The 18715-nt window shown below is 34.2% G+C and overlaps 1 protein-coding gene across 1 annotated transcript in view; it reads right to left on the bottom strand.

Moving 5' to 3' along the window:
• The window catches only part of LOC119832019 (piezo-type mechanosensitive ion channel component-like), a 24036-nt gene extending 6846 nt beyond the window's left edge, over positions 1-17190 (bottom strand). Inside the window, exons 1-32 of the mRNA XM_038355642.1 lie at positions 17090-17190; positions 16457-16668; positions 16053-16179; positions 15606-15852; positions 15303-15471; positions 14847-14981; positions 14181-14240; positions 13513-13621; positions 13063-13144; positions 12595-12826; positions 12028-12226; positions 11214-11413; positions 10824-10972; positions 10520-10663; positions 10303-10372; positions 9925-10049; positions 9337-9532; positions 8735-8914; positions 7952-8121; positions 7482-7614; positions 7182-7409; positions 6667-6905; positions 6302-6487; positions 5673-5862; positions 5148-5299; positions 4794-4957; positions 3638-3682; positions 2926-3041; positions 2096-2215; positions 1241-1349; positions 540-697; positions 203-282 (exon numbers count right to left, since the gene is read on the bottom strand). Coding sequence (XP_038211570.1) covers positions 203-282; positions 540-697; positions 1241-1349; positions 2096-2215; positions 2926-3041; positions 3638-3682; positions 4794-4957; positions 5148-5299; positions 5673-5862; positions 6302-6487; positions 6667-6905; positions 7182-7409; positions 7482-7614; positions 7952-8121; positions 8735-8914; positions 9337-9532; positions 9925-10049; positions 10303-10372; positions 10520-10663; positions 10824-10972; positions 11214-11413; positions 12028-12226; positions 12595-12826; positions 13063-13144; positions 13513-13621; positions 14181-14240; positions 14847-14981; positions 15303-15471; positions 15606-15852; positions 16053-16179; positions 16457-16483 — 4541 coding nt within the window. The 5' untranslated portion in view covers positions 16484-16668; positions 17090-17190. The remainder of the gene's footprint in view (positions 1-202; positions 283-539; positions 698-1240; positions 1350-2095; positions 2216-2925; positions 3042-3637; positions 3683-4793; positions 4958-5147; positions 5300-5672; positions 5863-6301; positions 6488-6666; positions 6906-7181; positions 7410-7481; positions 7615-7951; positions 8122-8734; positions 8915-9336; positions 9533-9924; positions 10050-10302; positions 10373-10519; positions 10664-10823; positions 10973-11213; positions 11414-12027; positions 12227-12594; positions 12827-13062; positions 13145-13512; positions 13622-14180; positions 14241-14846; positions 14982-15302; positions 15472-15605; positions 15853-16052; positions 16180-16456; positions 16669-17089) is intronic.
• Between the last annotated feature and the right edge of the window lie 1525 nt (positions 17191-18715).

Genomic DNA, 18715 nt, shown 5'->3' with positions numbered 1-18715 from the left:
TAAATGTTATTTGCAGTTAACAATTTTCTTTTTTCTTTATTACAATATTTATGGCAAGACTAGGTATATACTAAATTTTTACTATTTTTATTTGACCAATTACAAAATTCATTATAAAAAGCATGTAAGCTCTTCGAAAGAAGCGCCAAATAATACTCTTTTGTCTTTGGCCAAGTCTCTAAATTGTTAATAAACTACTCACTGGTGTATGAGTGAGTCTGGCAATGGTTCCCAAATCATCTGTGATCCTTCTCGTATTCCAATGCCGAAACCTTCTTTCTCCTGCAATTGTTAAAATGAAAATAGACGTAAGCATTTTAACTGTAAATTTTACTTTTGCGTAAAAAATCGATATAAAATATTGGGTGCATTATAACGGTGTCTATTTTAATGTCTGTTAATTAAATATATTTTAATTGTTAAAATCTATATTTTAAAGTGTTCATCATCAGGAATTAAAGGAATTTACTAGGTTTCAAGATACGTATTTAGATAAAAGTTTATTCATCAGATGTCCTGTCCTTATAATGGTATCATACCTTCAGTATTTTCTTTTCAATAGAAAGAGTTCGAGAAACATATCGGTAGTTGCGTGAATACTTCATTAGATGTCGAGTTAGTGAAACGAGGATACTCGATATAAAAGCGCTCACTGTATCCAGAAGGCCCTTCAATTTGTCCATCCATGTTTCGTTTTCTGGTGAATTTAAATGAAACATATTACTAAACTTTACATATAATAATGCATGATATTAACTCTTGAGTCCTGCTTCAATCTTATATCTTTAAACAAGCAATTCTTGTATATATATATATAATTGGAATCTCGGAATCGGCTCCAACGATTTTCATGAAATTTAGTATATACGGGGTTTCGGGGGTGATAAATCGATCTAGCTAGGAATCTTTTTTAGAAAATGTCATATTCTTGTTTTATTCGTGTTTTATCGACTAAAACTTTTTTAACAAATAGGAGGCGTTTCTGTCGGTAAGATCGAAAAATATTATTCATATTTCATAATTTTATTAGTATGTAATTCGTACTTAAATATAATTTACAAAAAACACAATTTATAAAATAACAAAAAAAAAAATACCGAGCAAAGCCCGGTCATCCAGGCACTGTTAATTTATTGGATGAAATTTACTAAAATTATTAATAAACATATTTGGCATTTGATTAGGGTAATTAATGTCTTTAGATTTTTTTTTTGTAATAATTAAAAGATCATTTGCTCACCAGGTAATGGAGCGTAATCATCCAGTTCTGAAGAAGGTCCGGGTCGTTCTCGCATCGTTATGTCCTCTTCATCCTGCGTTCCGTCCGCGCGGGACGAATGCGGACGCATCTACGTAATTGTATTATTTATTTTTAATAAAAAATAGATGTAATTTAATGACGATTGCAAATAATGTTACAGGGTAAAATAAGAAAGGTAAAAAAGTAGGAAAGGAAACGTGAAATAAGAACTGCAAATAAAGAATAATTATATAAATAAATGTATAAATACTTAAAAACGAGAATAAAATTGATTGTTAAAATATAGTAAATACCTTACATAAAACTGAAACCAAATATAACATAAAATATTGGTACGTGTTAAGCAGAGAATAGTTTTGATACTTTTTTATATTAAAGTATTATTCAATCGACATAAATATGTTATTAATGTAGAAAATAATATTTAGAGTCAAATTGAAAATCGACATCTATTATTTTGAAAAAGAAAACAAAATCAACACAATAAAATAACTCAATCGTATAAAATATATCCCAACACAAAATATCGAAAGCTTTTAGACATGCAAAATAAGCAACATAAAACATAAAACTTACCCTTACGTTCATCGTTATTGTACCGTAAATTATATGTATAAAAAAAAATTGAGGCTGAGCATATGAACCTAATCCAATATAACACTCCGAAATCGAATTTCAAATATCGAAATATAATATCCTTTAAAGATAAATCTTCATTCAATATATCGCAAACCAATATAAAATTCATTGCCAAAAAATGTAGCCATAATGTTGGAATTAATTTCGACTAAAAGTTTCCGAAAAAGGCCGCACAAATTTAGAATTTAGTGTTACCTGATACGACATAGGGTGCGCGGGCAACGACGCACGCCGGCTCGTCCTGAGCGCGGGCATGGACGCGCGCCTGAGCGACACGGCGCGCCGCACGTCCGTCTTTATCGCCGTCGACAGCAACTATACCCATACCAACATGTACCCAACCCACTGTGCAATAACCCGCTTTACCTAGCTTTTCGTGACTTTTACCGTCGACTTATATCGTTTATGAACGTTGAGATTCTAAGGTGGGCTGTAGACCGGAATATTGTATTGAGATATAATTATCCAGGAAATCGAAATATTTAATGTGAAAAGTTCCGAAACGCAGTAGTAACCTCGCGACATAAGAAGAAGATGAGTACTGTAATTGTTAGCTAATCTACGATTTAAATCACATTAATGAGAACTGACATATAAAACTAAATTATTTTCTAATGTTTGTTTAGTAGGTTCATGGATTGGTTTTAGTTATGGTTTTCGAAATATAAAAGCTACCGAGGATATTATTGAAAGAAAACAGAAATTAGACAATATTCTGGTCTAAAAGCCAACCAAGGCCATCACGAAAAACTGGACAAATAATTCTGTAGATACTATATTATTGCAAGGCGCACATGTTAGTCACCACAGGCCCATTTTGGTACAAAAGCACACTTATATCCCCATCACCCTTTATATGACTAATTACAATAAATGTACATGCTAACTTTCCTTATAACACTCACCACATAACTATAATGTCATGCTCAATTTGCAACATTATCTGCTTTTACAAAGAAAACCCAAGTAACTTGACAATCACAGTTTAAATTGATGTGGTATAGCAAATGTATCGAAGTTGTTACCTTGCCGATACCCATCTCCTTGGGTTCGTCTTCGTCTGTACTTGATTCTTCTTCCTTAAGATGAACATCGAAGTCGTCAAATTCATCGAACATGTAGTAGTCACCAGAGCGTACAGCTGTATATTAAAATTTCTTTTAACATCTAAATTTTTTCCGTAATCAACTCGTGAAGCAAAAAAGGCGAAGCTATTTACACATATTATACGATATTGTTAAATAACATGACAAACTTGTGAATATTGCAATAAAAAGTTTAAGTGAATTATACATTCACGGCAGTATTACTATATTTTTGCACCCTCCGACAAAATATGTTTACATTAAATATATTAAAAATGAGAAAATCATGTTAAACTTCAGTGAAATTATCCTTTTTAAATACAGAATTAATTTAGACTACATTGTAATATATGTATATTTACTTGTGTAGATTACATTATTTACTGAAAAACATAAAGAAAAAGAAATAGCGTGCAAAACCAGTTAAAACCGTGCAATTAAGCAAACATGCATCTAGCATCTAGTGAATATGGTAAATTTAAATTTTTCAAGTGTTTATAAATCCCCAAAAACAAATTGAAAGGCACGATTCAACAATTTTAATTCCTTCACGATGCAACTTGCCTAAATACCATCACCGCTAAGCTGCGAACACAAGTGGTTAGTAACGCAAAGACAATGTTAGGCGATGGAAACTTCGAGACAACGTTACCCTTCTGATGGCTGGCGGGCGGCTTATACGGCGGCCTCACACGCGCTACAAACAAAGACAAAACTCAACACCACTCTCACACCTTTGGAAGCTTAGCGGATTAGCTTTGGGCTCTCAACACATTCTCGGACACGGTTAAGTAGAATCTCACCCAGACGAGGACAACTGTTATTGACTGAAGCTTTTAATTTTGGATTAAAACAAGTATCGGTGTGATATTGATCATTTGATGGAACTTAGAACATAGACCAAAGTTAAAAAGGAATATTTTTTGTTAATGTCTCCACAGAACCCAGACAGAAAAGTTTAGTATCTCGCCGTACGTTCTATTTAACCGGATTATATTTCCGTAACCGCGTATGGACTGTACCTTCGTGTCTCTTTGTGTATAAACGTCGAGAAGACCCACCGTGGCTTCCTACATTACACATAAAACATTTTAGGTAAAATAACAGTAAATTGCTTTACATATATATACAGGAGTGATTGTGTATTTTCAGTCGCAGTGAATAAACGACTAAAAATAAATCGCTCATAGTTACACGTATGGTGAGAATTTGGTTCCGCGCGGCTCGAGTATGATATAATGGAGGTTCGCTGTAGAACACTCGGGCTCGCAACTGTGTGACGTCGTCGAATGGGAGGGGGAGAGAATACTGGGTAGGATTCCTCCGGGCTTTGGGCGCGAGGGAGGAGTTCTGAAGAAGGCGGAGATTCGAAGGATATGCGACGTGGCTCCAAATAGGCATCGAGAGATACCGTCATTAAAGCGGATGAAGGAGATGGCGGGCCGGGTTGGGCGGCAGGCGCGGGCAGGGCAGGGAGGGGGTGCGGCGGTGGAGACGGGGTGGGGGGCGGAGTGCGGCGGGGGGAGGGGGTGAGGGGCGTGTGGAAGCCACGCGGGGACGCCGGGCTGTCGGGAGTGTGGAAGCCGCGCACCGTTGCGTCTGATTCACCGCGCTCTAGCGGCACTCGGTCCGTTTCCTCTTCTTGTGTTTCTTCTTCATCCTCGTCTATTTTTGTTTGTGTGGTAATAAAATACTCTTAATTTACAAATTACTCAATATTTAATAAAAAAAACTATTGTTTTCTCTTATATATAACGAGACAATTGTTTATGATATCAGTGTTCTACGTAATGTTACAATAATATTACCTGCATCGTGATGCACAGGCTCCTTAGACATAGCACCCTGTATTTTCTTCTGGTTCGCTTTAATTCGTTCCATTTTCACTTTTATTTTTTCGAGTATTTTAATTTCTTGTTCCTCTTGAATCATCATTTGCTTCTGTCGAAGTTCTTCTATCAACTCCGCACCTCTGCAAAAATCATGAAGACAAGCGATGCATTATGAGCATTTTTTAATTTCTTTCGTGACATGAAATAATCATTAATACACTAATAATATCGTATCTAGTATGTATGTAACAGTATTTTAATAATACGTTTCGTTATACATATTATCGGATAACAATGATTATTCTTTTATAAATATTATAACAACCGAACCTGGAAGCCAATACCGTTGTTGCTTTACTTTCATCGATAACCCTGTAGAAGTAGTAGCTGTGGAACAATCTTCGCTGTAGTATGAGAAAGGCGAAACACACTCCATCCCAAGCAAGTCCAATATCTTCTTGAGGCACAGAACAAGCTGTATCCTATAAAAAAAATGTAATATATAATAATGTTTAATACATGTTAATTTCTGCACATTAACATTTAATCATTTAGTCATAGTTCTAGAACATTCATTAATGTGATCTGTCAAGAGACAAAAAGTGTTCATTACAATATTTTGTTTTAACATATATTTCCCCTTGCAACAAGGCAGGAAGATTAAGTGTCAAACGTGGTGACATAAATAACATGGCATACCCGTCGAGCCCGCCTCCTTTAAGTTTTCATATTCCCGTTACTCCACACAACACCACAAATCCATTTCTAGTACTCATAAACTAAACCTAACGAATTTCAAACACACATCAATCACACACATATCACATTTCCATCACCCCAGACAATTCCATTTACCTTGTCATAGTGCATCTTTAGGAACTGCGCGATATTCCCTCCCGCGAACTTGTCCACGCATCCAATACCGAGCAGTTGCACGAGCCAGCACGCGTGCTCTTGCATCACGCGGCTGAACATGCAGCCGGGGATCTGCAGCACCGCCTTGATCACCACCACGCACACGTTGTAACGCACGAGCCATGACCACCTGGATATAAATGCAAAATATATGCTACACCGTTTTGGTGTCTATGTGTGGTGGCAGAGCGATCTGCAAGTTCTAATTTCGTATGATCGCATTGCATCTTCCTTATCTCCTAAAAATGTAACTCTGATGTAGCTTTAATTTTCAGATAATTCTCATTTTATATGCATACATCTCTGTGTAATATTGAATCGTGTTCTTGGCAAGATTTAATGAAGATTAATCGTAGCCATAGTTTTAAAATAAACTTCACATACTGTTAATAAGCATTAATACAAAAAAATGCAAAAAAGGAAATGAGACATTGAAAAGGGATGTATGTGGTTCATGTACTTTATGAACGTTTGAGCTTTAATATAATTTAAATAAAGACGATATAAAATAATCTATGGCAACTATCAACTGTAAAATTTGGTGACGACGAAACAAAAGCAAATCATACCATTGCAATATAGCTTCTTTGGGTCGCAGGTAAAAGTCAGTCCCTTGCCACAAGAAAATAAACGATCCAATCAGATAACCCATAGAGAAGAGGTTCACGCGATTGGTTCCCGTCATGAACATGATCGCTAGTGTCACCCACAGCATGCCTAGGAACACCATCCGCTTGATCACGTCTAACCACGATCTACAAACAAAAATGCTAATAAATATACCAAAACGTGAAGATTTTTTTTTCATTTAAATACAAACAAACTAGCACACAGCGTTCATATATTTCAATGTGGCAACTCACAACGTAAAAAGCATTTTTCAATACATATCTAGGATAGAAAATTAGGACACATTAAAATTTTCCACTCTTACCCAACATAACATAGAAAATCAGGCACAGGATTGACAAAGTTCGGCGTCTCCCAATCCTGGCCTATATCTTCACTATTGGATCCGCCCGGGTAATTATCTCCTTGAGCCTTTTCTATTCTAAAAACTTTCAGTTGCCGGGAAGCGAACATCAGCAGGAAGAAATCGAATATGAGTTTTGCAGCGTGGGGCGGTTCTGCCGTGTATGGAAGGAAGAGCCATGTGCGTACGTGTTTCATTTGCTGAAATTATTTGTAATATTCTAAAGCTTTGTAAATAAAGTTTTTATTTTAAGTTGAACACTTTTGCTAATTTCATATTTGTTAAAGAAGGTTTGGTACTATCTGCTTGATTTGGTAAAAACACACTTTTATTTACTACTTAGTTTGCAAATTTATTTTAACAGCATTAATATAGTTAGCGATTTATTAATATGATGAAAATTGATAAGCTTTACGCTAAAGCAACAGAATCTTACACTGCCGCGAGACTACATGACCTGAAATAATTCTTATTACCTGATCATCTCCTCTCCAAGGATATTGTATACAGAACTGTGGCATAAACCCAACAGCGATCATATATTGCAAAGGTACAAGGAGTGTTATGAGCCCAGTAAAAGCCGGCCATAGATTCGCGAGAGGCTTCCTTCGTAGAGATACAAGTGCTAATAACCACCCGGAATATATAACGGCATATAGGTCCATACGAGAACCTATCACACCCATTAAACATATTAACGTTATCTGAAACAAAATAATTTCAATTAATATTAATAATGTGATGTAATTAATATGAATTTTATGAGAAAAACTTACTTCAACGCCAAATTTATAAAAGCCATAGTTGAATAAATATTTGATATAATGTATCAAATCCCTGTCAGCATCTTTACGGGTCACTTCCGGGAACATCAACTTCTCTTTCATGTGCGGCAGAACTCCCAAATCCCTGTATTTAAATATTAATTAAAATAAATAAAACTCAGTCGAAGTACGTAACGTAGTAGTAGAAAGTAGTAGAATGAAAGCAGTATGTTACATAATTTTCATTCTTCAGTTTCAGACGACTAAAGTCTATCATTAAAAACAAGACAAAACTTCTAATGGATCACTATTTTTCTTGATTCTTAAAATTATATTAATTTAGTTCATAAATATAATAAGTCAATTTCTGCTTTAGTTAAATTGAATCTGAACCTTGTCATTAAAATTGTAATATTGTACGAAAAAAGTCTTCTATTAGCATATTATATTTCATTATAAAAAATAAGGATGAAAAATAATACCTGTGCGTTTGTTGTCGATACATAACCAAGGAGTAGAAAGTGAACATTGCTATTAAAGCGATGTATCCCTTCAACAGAACCACAAGGGGCTTTTCACGTGTCGCCTTGTAGAAGCCAATCCATTCCGCATTGTTGTATGTTGTCGTATTTATTGTACTGTTTTCACCTTCCTATATAATTAATTAGTTATCTCTTAATAGACAAGTCTCTATCATTAATACTTCTATGAATTATGAAATAAAAAAAATATTAGTCAGTCATCATTTTTTTATGGATGATAGGTTCTCATTTCAAGTGTAAATATTTTTGTGTTTTTTTGACTGGGTGAACCGGAACGACTTTGATGATTCTTCTTTTTTATTTAAATGCTGGTTCCTTCCATGTGATCTAGTTACGACATTAATTTTTTTTTATGTCACAGTGGGCAATGGAGTTGTTGGGACGCCTGATGTTAAGCGCAGCCACCGCCCATGAAAATTTGGAGAGGTCCGTTGCAGATTTTACGCTTCTACATATGGATTGCCGACTTTAAATTGGGAAGGAATTAAGAAAGGATTGGCGAGAGAAATAAAGGAAAGGACTGGGAAAGGGATGGAAAAGGTCATGGGCCTCCGACCTCAAAACATTTAAATTATGTTTTGACTTTAATTATTATTTCCCGCACTACAGCTTGGAAGAATTACTTGTTGGAATACAGGTTTCCATTGTTAAATAATACGTTATTAAATAATGATTTTATGTAAATTAAATTATGACAAGTTTTTTAAATATGCAAACACTCACCATAGTGCAATTGACATCAAAGAAGGAATGCTTTATATACTCAATTTGGTAAACCATCTTGGCCATAAGATACACACTTATTAGCGTCGAAATAATAAGAATGCAAAAACGTTGCTTTCTAGAACTCAACAATAGCGCTGGTGAAATTAAAATCATTATTGGTACGTGCATCGCGCAAACCTGAAAAGAAAACAAATGTTAAATTTCTCAATTTACTCCAGTAAAGCTATCACCATTCGAAACTTTTGGTGCTATATAAATATATTAACACTGACTCTAAATATATTCCGTCATTAACTTTAACAGGTATAATCGAAAGCAATTACATAATCTATACTATTATTTACAACATAAGCTGAATTATTTATTCGTTTGAATACACTAATCTCAGGGACTGAAGAACCAATTTAAAAAATTCTTTCACCATGAATATGTTCGTGTTCACCGAGTGCTATATGCTGTATTCGTATAAGGAACGAATCCGTGGCAGACCACTAGTATAGAAATAAAATTTTATCATTGAATAAAAATATTAATTTAGTTCCATCATAAAACCTATAACACCCAAATTTAATAACATATTTGTATTAAACATAACTCACATTAAAAACACATAACAGCATGAGGGAAATAAAGAGGATCTTAATAAGGTGTATATCGAGAAATATGAACGCCTTGTCCGTCCATTGCAACAACAACTCTCTCATTTTGTTGAAGTTAGCTGCGAGCCACGGCCGGAATTTGATCGAACCACGTTCCGTTATTGTGGGCGCGTATGATCGGCTGCGGGAGGGTTTCCTGTGAATATTAATTGTTGTTTAATTTACTGTAAAATTAGATTAATAAATTTTTAAATAAAACATATAATACATACACTTGATATCTATTTTTGACTGAAATTATAAAGATTACACTGTTAGTTCTCAAGTATAAGCAAATGATAATTGAGCCCTGGTAATTCGCTTTATTAGTGAACATTTTACAGGTTTTCTACTATTTATTGACTCTACTATTATTGACACCAACTTTACTAAGAGCAGTTACAATTTTTTGTAATTTTCCCTGAATGTTGCCATCTACGATTCTTACCTGTATATAAGGTATATAACATTAATACCAATTTTTTAATTTCTCTAAATGTTGCCATCTACCATTATTACCTGTATGTAAGGTATATATAACATTATTACCTGTGCATTGATCGTCTGGCCGCAGTGTGTATGGAGGACGTGGCCATAGACTGTTCAACTTCAGTGTCACTCGGCGAGTTAGGTCCTTGGATCTCGCGTTCTTCTTCGTCCGGGAGCGCCGGTAACTGATTGGATTATTTAAAAGAAAATATTGTTAGAAATTAGAATCACATCCGATTATTCATTCATTATAATTAAAGCAAATAATATATTTTGTATTAGAAAGTTTCCATATCTGGTTATTATTTCTAGTTCCTCTTTATCTATAGCAATAAATATAATACGCGATGCTTCAACAATAATTAGCGTGGCCATAATTTCATCCCAATTGCTTTGTATTATGTTTATGAGAGATGGTGTAAAAATGTTAACACTTACATCATCTTTCATTGTGGACTGGACTTGGCTCGGTCTACTGGATCCAGCTTCTCTTACTATGCTATTTGATCTGTCATAAAAAAAAACAATTAAATTTCGAGCTTTTACGGAATATACTGCAATGGAAGTCATTGTATTTCCAATGGAAATAGATAAATATGTGTAGTATATATTTTTCCCTTTATTAAAAGTAAATATAAAGGAAAATAATATTTACATAGTTTTTGGGTCCGATAACTCCATGAAGTCTTTGTGGAAATAATGCACTTGCATTATAGTGATTATCAAGAAAAGCGTTGGTGTTAAAAGTTTCACAAATAAATCAGCTGGGTGATATGTATCAAGACCAAGATCGTGCTGCCTGAAAATAAAAAATAATTTTGCCGTAATGCATAATACATAGACATTTGTAGTAACATGTTGCAAATAGACATAAGAACTAAATCAAATAAATTTAATGATGGCTTTTTCAAGTGACACTATAGATTAAATTGAATTTCTACACAAATGGATTTACTTACAATCTTTCGTTAATCATCAGATATGTTTCAATCATTTTAGAGAAATTGTCAAATTGGTAAACATATATCAGTATAAGATTTATCATAGAGTATATAATCACTGTTATCCAAAATATATACATCAGTCTTCGCCACCAGTACCAACTTATCTGAAATAAAACGTGAAAATTAGTACGTTGCTCATTGCACTAAACATGCTGATATCGGCAAACTTTTTGTTAAATTAAAACTTAAAAATCTTTCAGGCATTGTTAAAAGAGTAAAAAAGGCAAGATCACCTATAACAAAACCACATAACTATAATAAAAAACAAACCAAGAAATAATTACAAGATATCATATTTTCAAAGCATCCCACTTTTGATTATCTACGAAATAAATTTTGACATACTTGGAACATGAGTATAAACCCAAGGAACAGGAACATATAAATGATGCGGAATATCGTCATCCTGTCACCCGTAACGCCAATAACGAACAGCATGATGACGACAACGTAGATCCAATAGCGAGCGCACATCGCACGCAACCACTCGCCCAGCGCACGCAATAGGCGGGACCGGTTTTCGTCTTCGCGTTCTGCTTCCAATACTAAAATGTATATGAAAGTATGTTTAAAAACTTAATATAAAAATTTGTTTTACATTATCTTTATTTATTTAATTTGTTGTCTCATATTCGACACTAATACCGTTTTTGCCTTATCATGTCGACACCAGACTTGACATGGCAATATACAACGATGTTATTGTGTTAATTTTGTAATACAAAAAGTTGGGAAAATTACAGGTAAAAAAGGGTGCATTTGAATTAAAATTACATGTTTTTGGAAAAAAGAATGAATGTGATTTAGAATTATCGTGCATAACATAAACAGTTGGTCTGTGCTCATATGTTTAAATAGTTATAAATAATAATTCAAAATATTAGATAATATACTTTGGTTTTACATAAACATAGTTACCGTGCGCCAGACCTGTTTCGTAGTATTTAAATATATTTTTAATATTTTTTTCTCATATTACTATATATTAAACATTACTATCATTAACATTAATGAGAGCACAGAGAAAATGAAAGCAGCGATGCTTTCTTATAAAATTATTCAAATGATGTTACTAAAACAATCGCCGCACACTATTGACAACAAGATTTTAAATTTGAATTTGGAACAGTTCCCCATACATGATCCCGCCTCTACCCACCACTGGCCGCAGTGGAGACAGTGAGCTGCAGCGGCGCCGCCATGTCCGTGACGGCGGCGGACTGGCGACGTTGCCGGATCTCCTGCACGCGTTGCCGCAACGTCACCCAGAACATGCACGTGAACAGTGACTTGATGAGCAGCGGCACGCATGGCTCGCCGTCCACGCGGCCCAGGCCTATTTGACGGAGGTTCACTTCCTGTGGGAGTATAAGGTTTTTATTATTAATTATTATATAATTTTTCGCAATACTGATTTTCGACGGTTCTGATTAACACTCCACTAAAGTAATCGAGTATTTAGTATTCGAGGAATGTGGCGATAAAAAGAAATATTATAATTATGGGATACATTTATTATTATTGGTATTTCTTTGAGTGGCGTTGTTTCGTCAAAGGCGTAAGAGTAAAAGAATGAAAACTTCTAACTCTCTAAAAGTGTTCAAAAAACAATAACAGCACAGACTGTGCCATATTGTGCTATCGTTATCATAACCACGACATATAAATTTAATTATTTAGTGTATTTAAGATTTCAAGTGACAAAGTATAAATAGTATCAACCCACCGTTATATTGGAAGGCAGTTCATATTCGTACAGATTCATGCCATAAATATATTGCGCTATTAGCAACAACATCGCGTATAAAACCAATACAGGACTCGTCTTAAGCATAAAAGATCGTTGGTCCTGACAGAGCCATACGATATTTGCCCACATTAGGAACACGAAGGTCAACCAAGAGTGAAACATTATGCTCCAAGCCATCATTGTTATAGTTGTTGCTATGTAGGATGACCTGAAAGAATATTGGGAATGTTAATTGCTTAAAAAAATGTCGCCACGTTTCTTATTCTTAAAATACCTATTTGAGATCATAGGTGGCCGAGAGGTTAGGCGCTGCAACGGTTCTGCAAATGACGCGGGTTCGAATCCCGCTTCGTAATAATTTTTTTTTCTATTTATATCTATATCAATTTATCTATATTAAAAAAAATCACATTACAGATATTTCATATACATTATATGTATTACCTAACAAGCACTTGGAAAAAGTCGACAACAGCAGATAATATATCATCCATCAGTGTTGGTTCTTCAACTTCCAAAACAGATTCTGAAAGAAAAAATATGAATTTATTAAGATTAAAAAGTATGTTTAAATGCAATGAACCTGTTTATCACATCAAATGTACGTGATTTTTTTATGCAATGTGAATCACTTAGACGGTTTAAACGTTACGTCACCTGAGATTTAATTAAACAATTAATACATATTTTTGTTAATTCAATCCTTATATAACGTATTTTTCACGTTTTAGTAATTATTAATACAGCCATTTTTTAAAACAATTTCACATTGTCATTTGAGACGGATTAATTGAATTTAAAGCATTCGTTACCTACGTAAGAATCGCTTAATGAACTTTATAGATAAAACATTATATATCTAATTATCACATCCGCTTAATTCATGATACATACCTTCATCTGGTACGACTACAGATCCAGTGGAGTCTTGATGCAATGGCCGTGACACTGATCCCGACCTCACGCTAGACCATCGCTTGCTTGGACTTATCGTGCTGATTAACTACACATGTAATATAGATCAATACACTGCTACGATGTTCCTATCACTTTTGAAAATGTATAACCGCATAATAACTAAGTGCTCGAGTATTATTTTATACCGTCATTTACCTTAAGAAGTTCATCATCAGTAATAATTTATTTTACCTTTTCATAATATTAATTTAGAACACCTAGTGATTGCTAGTAATCGAACCTAGCACCTCAACAAAATAAATTTACCAAATGATTAAATGAGTATTCAGAAGCGTGCAAATACTAATAGCACACTAATAATCAAAATATATTAATTGTAAACTTTACATTAATTAATAGAACTTTACTACATAAAAACATAAAACACGCACACACATTCACCCACAAACAAATACACACAAAATTTTGAAAAGTACTCATTAACATTAATCATTAAAAGCAACACTAATTAATAACAAGTGCTCTAGCATACTGGTGGACACAAAGCAATGCAAGCAGAAACACATGATCATGATCCAGATATGGCTCCCGATGACACACTGAATGAACTCGTGATAGATTAAAAGAATAAAATTAATACCCACGGGAGTAGTCTCACCGGTGTCACCGCGCAGTGCTTGGGAATTTATGTACGAATATGCAACCTACAAAAGAATGAAAACAGGCTGCAAAAATAAAATCAACTAAAACAAGATATGTAAAAGAAACAAAATGTTATTTTACAATGTTAGTAGAAGCGGACATGCCTTGCTTTAGTGCCAACTTCATGTAATCTAAGTACCCAATCAGTGTGCTACTACAGGTGCCTTATTTACATAATTACTACATATGTCTTCTTACAAAGCCCTAAGACAACTACAATACTACATAAGTTACGATACATACTTTCAAATAAAAGAACGTCTTACAAAACGAAGGTTCCGTACAAAAAGTGTTTTAAACATCAAGTTATGTTATTAATTATTACTTCAATACGCATATTATAAGTTATATCTTGCCCAAATTTGCAATCCTGCGAAATTACAATTTTCCACTGAGATACCTGTATTAGGGCATCGGAAATCTCTGAGAAAATGGAATAATTATATTACACCAGGCTCCTATTCATCGTCTTAGTACGGAACCTCTTAACCATATTAACACACAATTTTACCTTATAGTATTTATACAACCAAGTGCTAACCAAATGACTATAAAAAGTGCATAGATGAAAACTTGACATTTGTGCGTACATCCAGGGGCGTGCTTACTCGAACTTTTTTCGTTGCGTTCCTCCATTTGTCTCTCGGCGCGTACCGGCTGGCGCGGTGGAAGGAAACACCGCGCAAGAGCGATCCATTCACTTTTCCCGCTTCTACACCAGTTAAAGCACTCTTTTTCTTCGCCTATACCGCCCCATCAGCATTAATAAAATTCATCACGTGTACAACCCTACCGTGGCTTTAATGGCCGTAATAAAATGCTAGTGTAATGAATTGTAGCTTATAGTTGCACCGCAATAATAGCACCTAAGCCCGTACTTATAAAGGTATGAGTGTGTACAAACTACAGAACAAAACTTGCCAAATCTACGCAACAGTGTTAATTGCCACGTCCGTTCCAAATTCTATTAAAGCGCAGAACTATTAGTCTGTTAACGTTAATTGAAAAGTTTATCATTCGTATCAAAATGCAATAGAGAGTTTAATAGATTAGCATTTACATACCTTGGGCTTGAACAGCTCTCTCGATTCTATAGCCAGGAAGAAATAAGCGAACAGAATGACTAGAGGACTCGCCAGCGTCGCCCACATGTGATCTTCTGTGACTTCGTATGTAAAACTTGTCGATGAATTTGTACTATTTATTATAACTAATTTGGTTAAACCGAAGTATCTGAAAGTACGGTTTACCTAATTATAGAAAGCTAATAATTGTCGTTATTTTAATAAATTTGAATATTTCCTTCCCATATAACAAAAAACATTATTGCAATTAAATATTTATATATGCTCTTAGGCACAACCTACCTAGCCATATCCATATCAGGTGGATATATCTCAATAAGCCAAGAGCACTGGTACACAAGCAGCACAGCTATATGGACCCCCATGATGGCCATCACACACCGACTGATGACTGCGAAGCCGCGCTCTAATGGCCGGCCCAGGGCCCAGGCTGTCGCAGCCCCCATGAACACGAGGAAATAAATCCCCGAAGTGATACTAGGCCGCATTATACCGGAGAACATTATGAGGAACAATGCTGCGTATTTGCCTGTGGAGGAAGACATGTTTATATTGTTTGAGTGGAAATAAAAGGACAGTTTTGTGAAAAATTATGACCAAATAAAACATTCAAGGGAGTAAATTTTTTTTATGTGGCAATATAAATCAGAAATCACATGTAAACATTGAACGAATATGATCAATGATAATTATTAAATTGTAAAATCCTGAAAATTATTGTGGACCCACCAGCACTAGTCAGTAAAGGGAAATTTTGATGTTTTGAGTCTTTCCTCTCAACTTCTTCAATGGGTGAGCCGACGAGGAGTTTTCGGACCATAACGTAGACAGCAAGCGACACGCCTGTCATAATTAACTGAAAACAAATATGTATAGTAAATACGATATTATTGCGAGTTAATCAATACATTATTAATACGAGATTATATTGTTAGAAAAATGTATGCATATTTATTAATTTCTGAACAAATAATAAAAGCAGCCATCAGTTCATGAAATTTCTATGAGCAATTCTAATTTATAGTCGATACGTTACATTTGATTCATGGTTATATTGCTTCCATAAACAAATGCACGTGGTGTCTGACCTTCCGCTGTATATATCATAAAATATAATGTTCGTATCAAATTACCTCTGGCGCCAAATAGTGTATTGCCATGAGCGGATCTATACCATCGTAAGACACTAAACCAAGATTAAGTCCAATCTCTTTGATAATTGGATATTTTTCGAGAATAGAACCATAGCTCCCGAAGGCGGCAAGCACGCTGTGCCATGCTGCATGCGTTAATAATAGAAGAATAGACACGATGATATTCAAGAGGAGATATTTTCCTCGCCATCCTGAATGAAATAAAAAAAAAATAATTAATGCAAACATGAAAATCTATTGTTACTTATTGTTAAGTTTTAACGGTTAACATTAAAAAGTAGACCACATGTTTATATCCACCGAGGAATGCTGCGCTTACGTAATTTCTTAAAGCAAAATTGTGTCGACGACCCGAAAGACGACGACAAATTTTGTGTTTGATAATAATTTGCTCTTAATGTGGTCTTTCCACGTACGAATAAACATTTAATTGTAGCTTTCCTCGTATAAAATAAATGTAGTTGTTTTATCCATGATTTTTACTATTAAGTCGATAATATTCATACTCTTCATCATAAATGTGTCATGTGTCATGCAAAGGATTTAGCATGATTCACTGCATTTTAAATAGATTGCAGTTTTGAAATGTTAATTTATGTCGAAAATACTTGCCTTTAAACGTTTTGGAGTCAGGAACTTGAGGGAATGGTGCTATTAAGTAGAGAAGGAGGTATATAAGGGAGAGGCCAAACGGTCGTAGTGCTATACCTGAAAAAAAAACAGACGAGTGTGTACATAATCTTATCAATGCAATCAATATATGTTATCGGTATGTGCGTTGCATGCAGTATGCACGGTAAGAAATTCCATTATATTTATTTTAAGGCTTACGTCATTTTACAGACCCTAAACTTAATACTCTAGGCGTGACGTAACGTTATGTCCTTGAGACCGCTGCTTAACAATTTAAAGATACTACTCATCGGTATTCTGTAGTCATCAAATTAAGCCTTTGATTTCAATCGGAACATATAAGGATAGTTATAATATTAGTTATTACTAAAACTTATATTTCATCAGACCAATGAGATATGTATAAAATATAAATAAATTGATTGAACTTTTATAATTGTACGTAAAGAGTTTTAATTAAACCAGACACACATATACAAAGGATTAGATAACAGGGGATACTAATCGATATCTCATCCTCAATATTTGTAAAAATGGATATAAAAAATATTTTTAAAGTCTTATCGTTCGTTTCGCGAACCTACTTTCTGTATCTGATAATATAAAGCGCATTTTCCTAGCGATGAAATGCCATGCTAACATTTCACCGTAGCAAGTGTATATAGCGTTTTATACTTCGACCCATTTTTCCACTATCTGGAACCGACCTGCCTTTTATTGCTATTCCCTTTCAGTACTAAATTAACTGACCTGGTATTTCTAATGCTCTTTGATGTTATTATGCACTTAACTTTAACTTCAAACGCAAGGAAAAAAACATGAATCAGTAAGAAATTGTTGTTATCGTAAGTGATGAATCGATTCATAAACAGACAACTTTATTTGCATACATAATTTATATTGTTTCGAGACTTTTATACTAATCGCACTAAATGAATGAGTAAACAGTATACAAAAGACCGCTACCTACCATTGTGTAATTGATATTGGAACATCTATAAATATTCGCAGTTTTATTATACAATGCACACACACAACTAACAAACGTGTTCCGTTATGTTCATAGATAATAATATTCACAATTATATTAAAAATATATGCTTAATTGTTTTTTACTGATTTGATAGTTGAAGTAAATGTAAGTTCTGTAAACCACATTATACTAGTATAGTAGAGAGAAAAGCTTTTTATTTGTTACGATTTAACGCAAAAGCTTTGCTTAAATTGTTACAATCGATTGCTTAAATTGTTTTACCATTAGAAACCTATGATATTTACTGACTAACAAAGGCTATTTTTAATCCCGGGTCAACCCGGAACAAGTGGCTACAGTCTAAAAAATACTGGCATACCGGGCATATATCGTTAAGGAGACCTTTTGGAATTAATTTTATAGATTACACATCATTAATATTTTACGTTTAAAGTTTATCTGCTTATCCTGATAACTCTTACGAACATGACCTTAAATTGTGTGGTTTAATTATTCCCCTGTGCTTTGTGACGACTATTACCTAGCCCTTTAATTTTTATAATAACGGACGCATTAAAACCTTATAAAAGTTATGTATATTATATATTTAATACCTTCCATCAATTTCATAA

This window comes from Zerene cesonia, chromosome 1, assembly GCF_012273895.1.
Source record: "Zerene cesonia ecotype Mississippi chromosome 1, Zerene_cesonia_1.1, whole genome shotgun sequence".
NCBI lineage: Eukaryota > Metazoa > Arthropoda > Insecta > Lepidoptera > Pieridae > Zerene > Zerene cesonia.
This window is presented reverse-complemented; position numbering and strand designations above follow the sequence as displayed.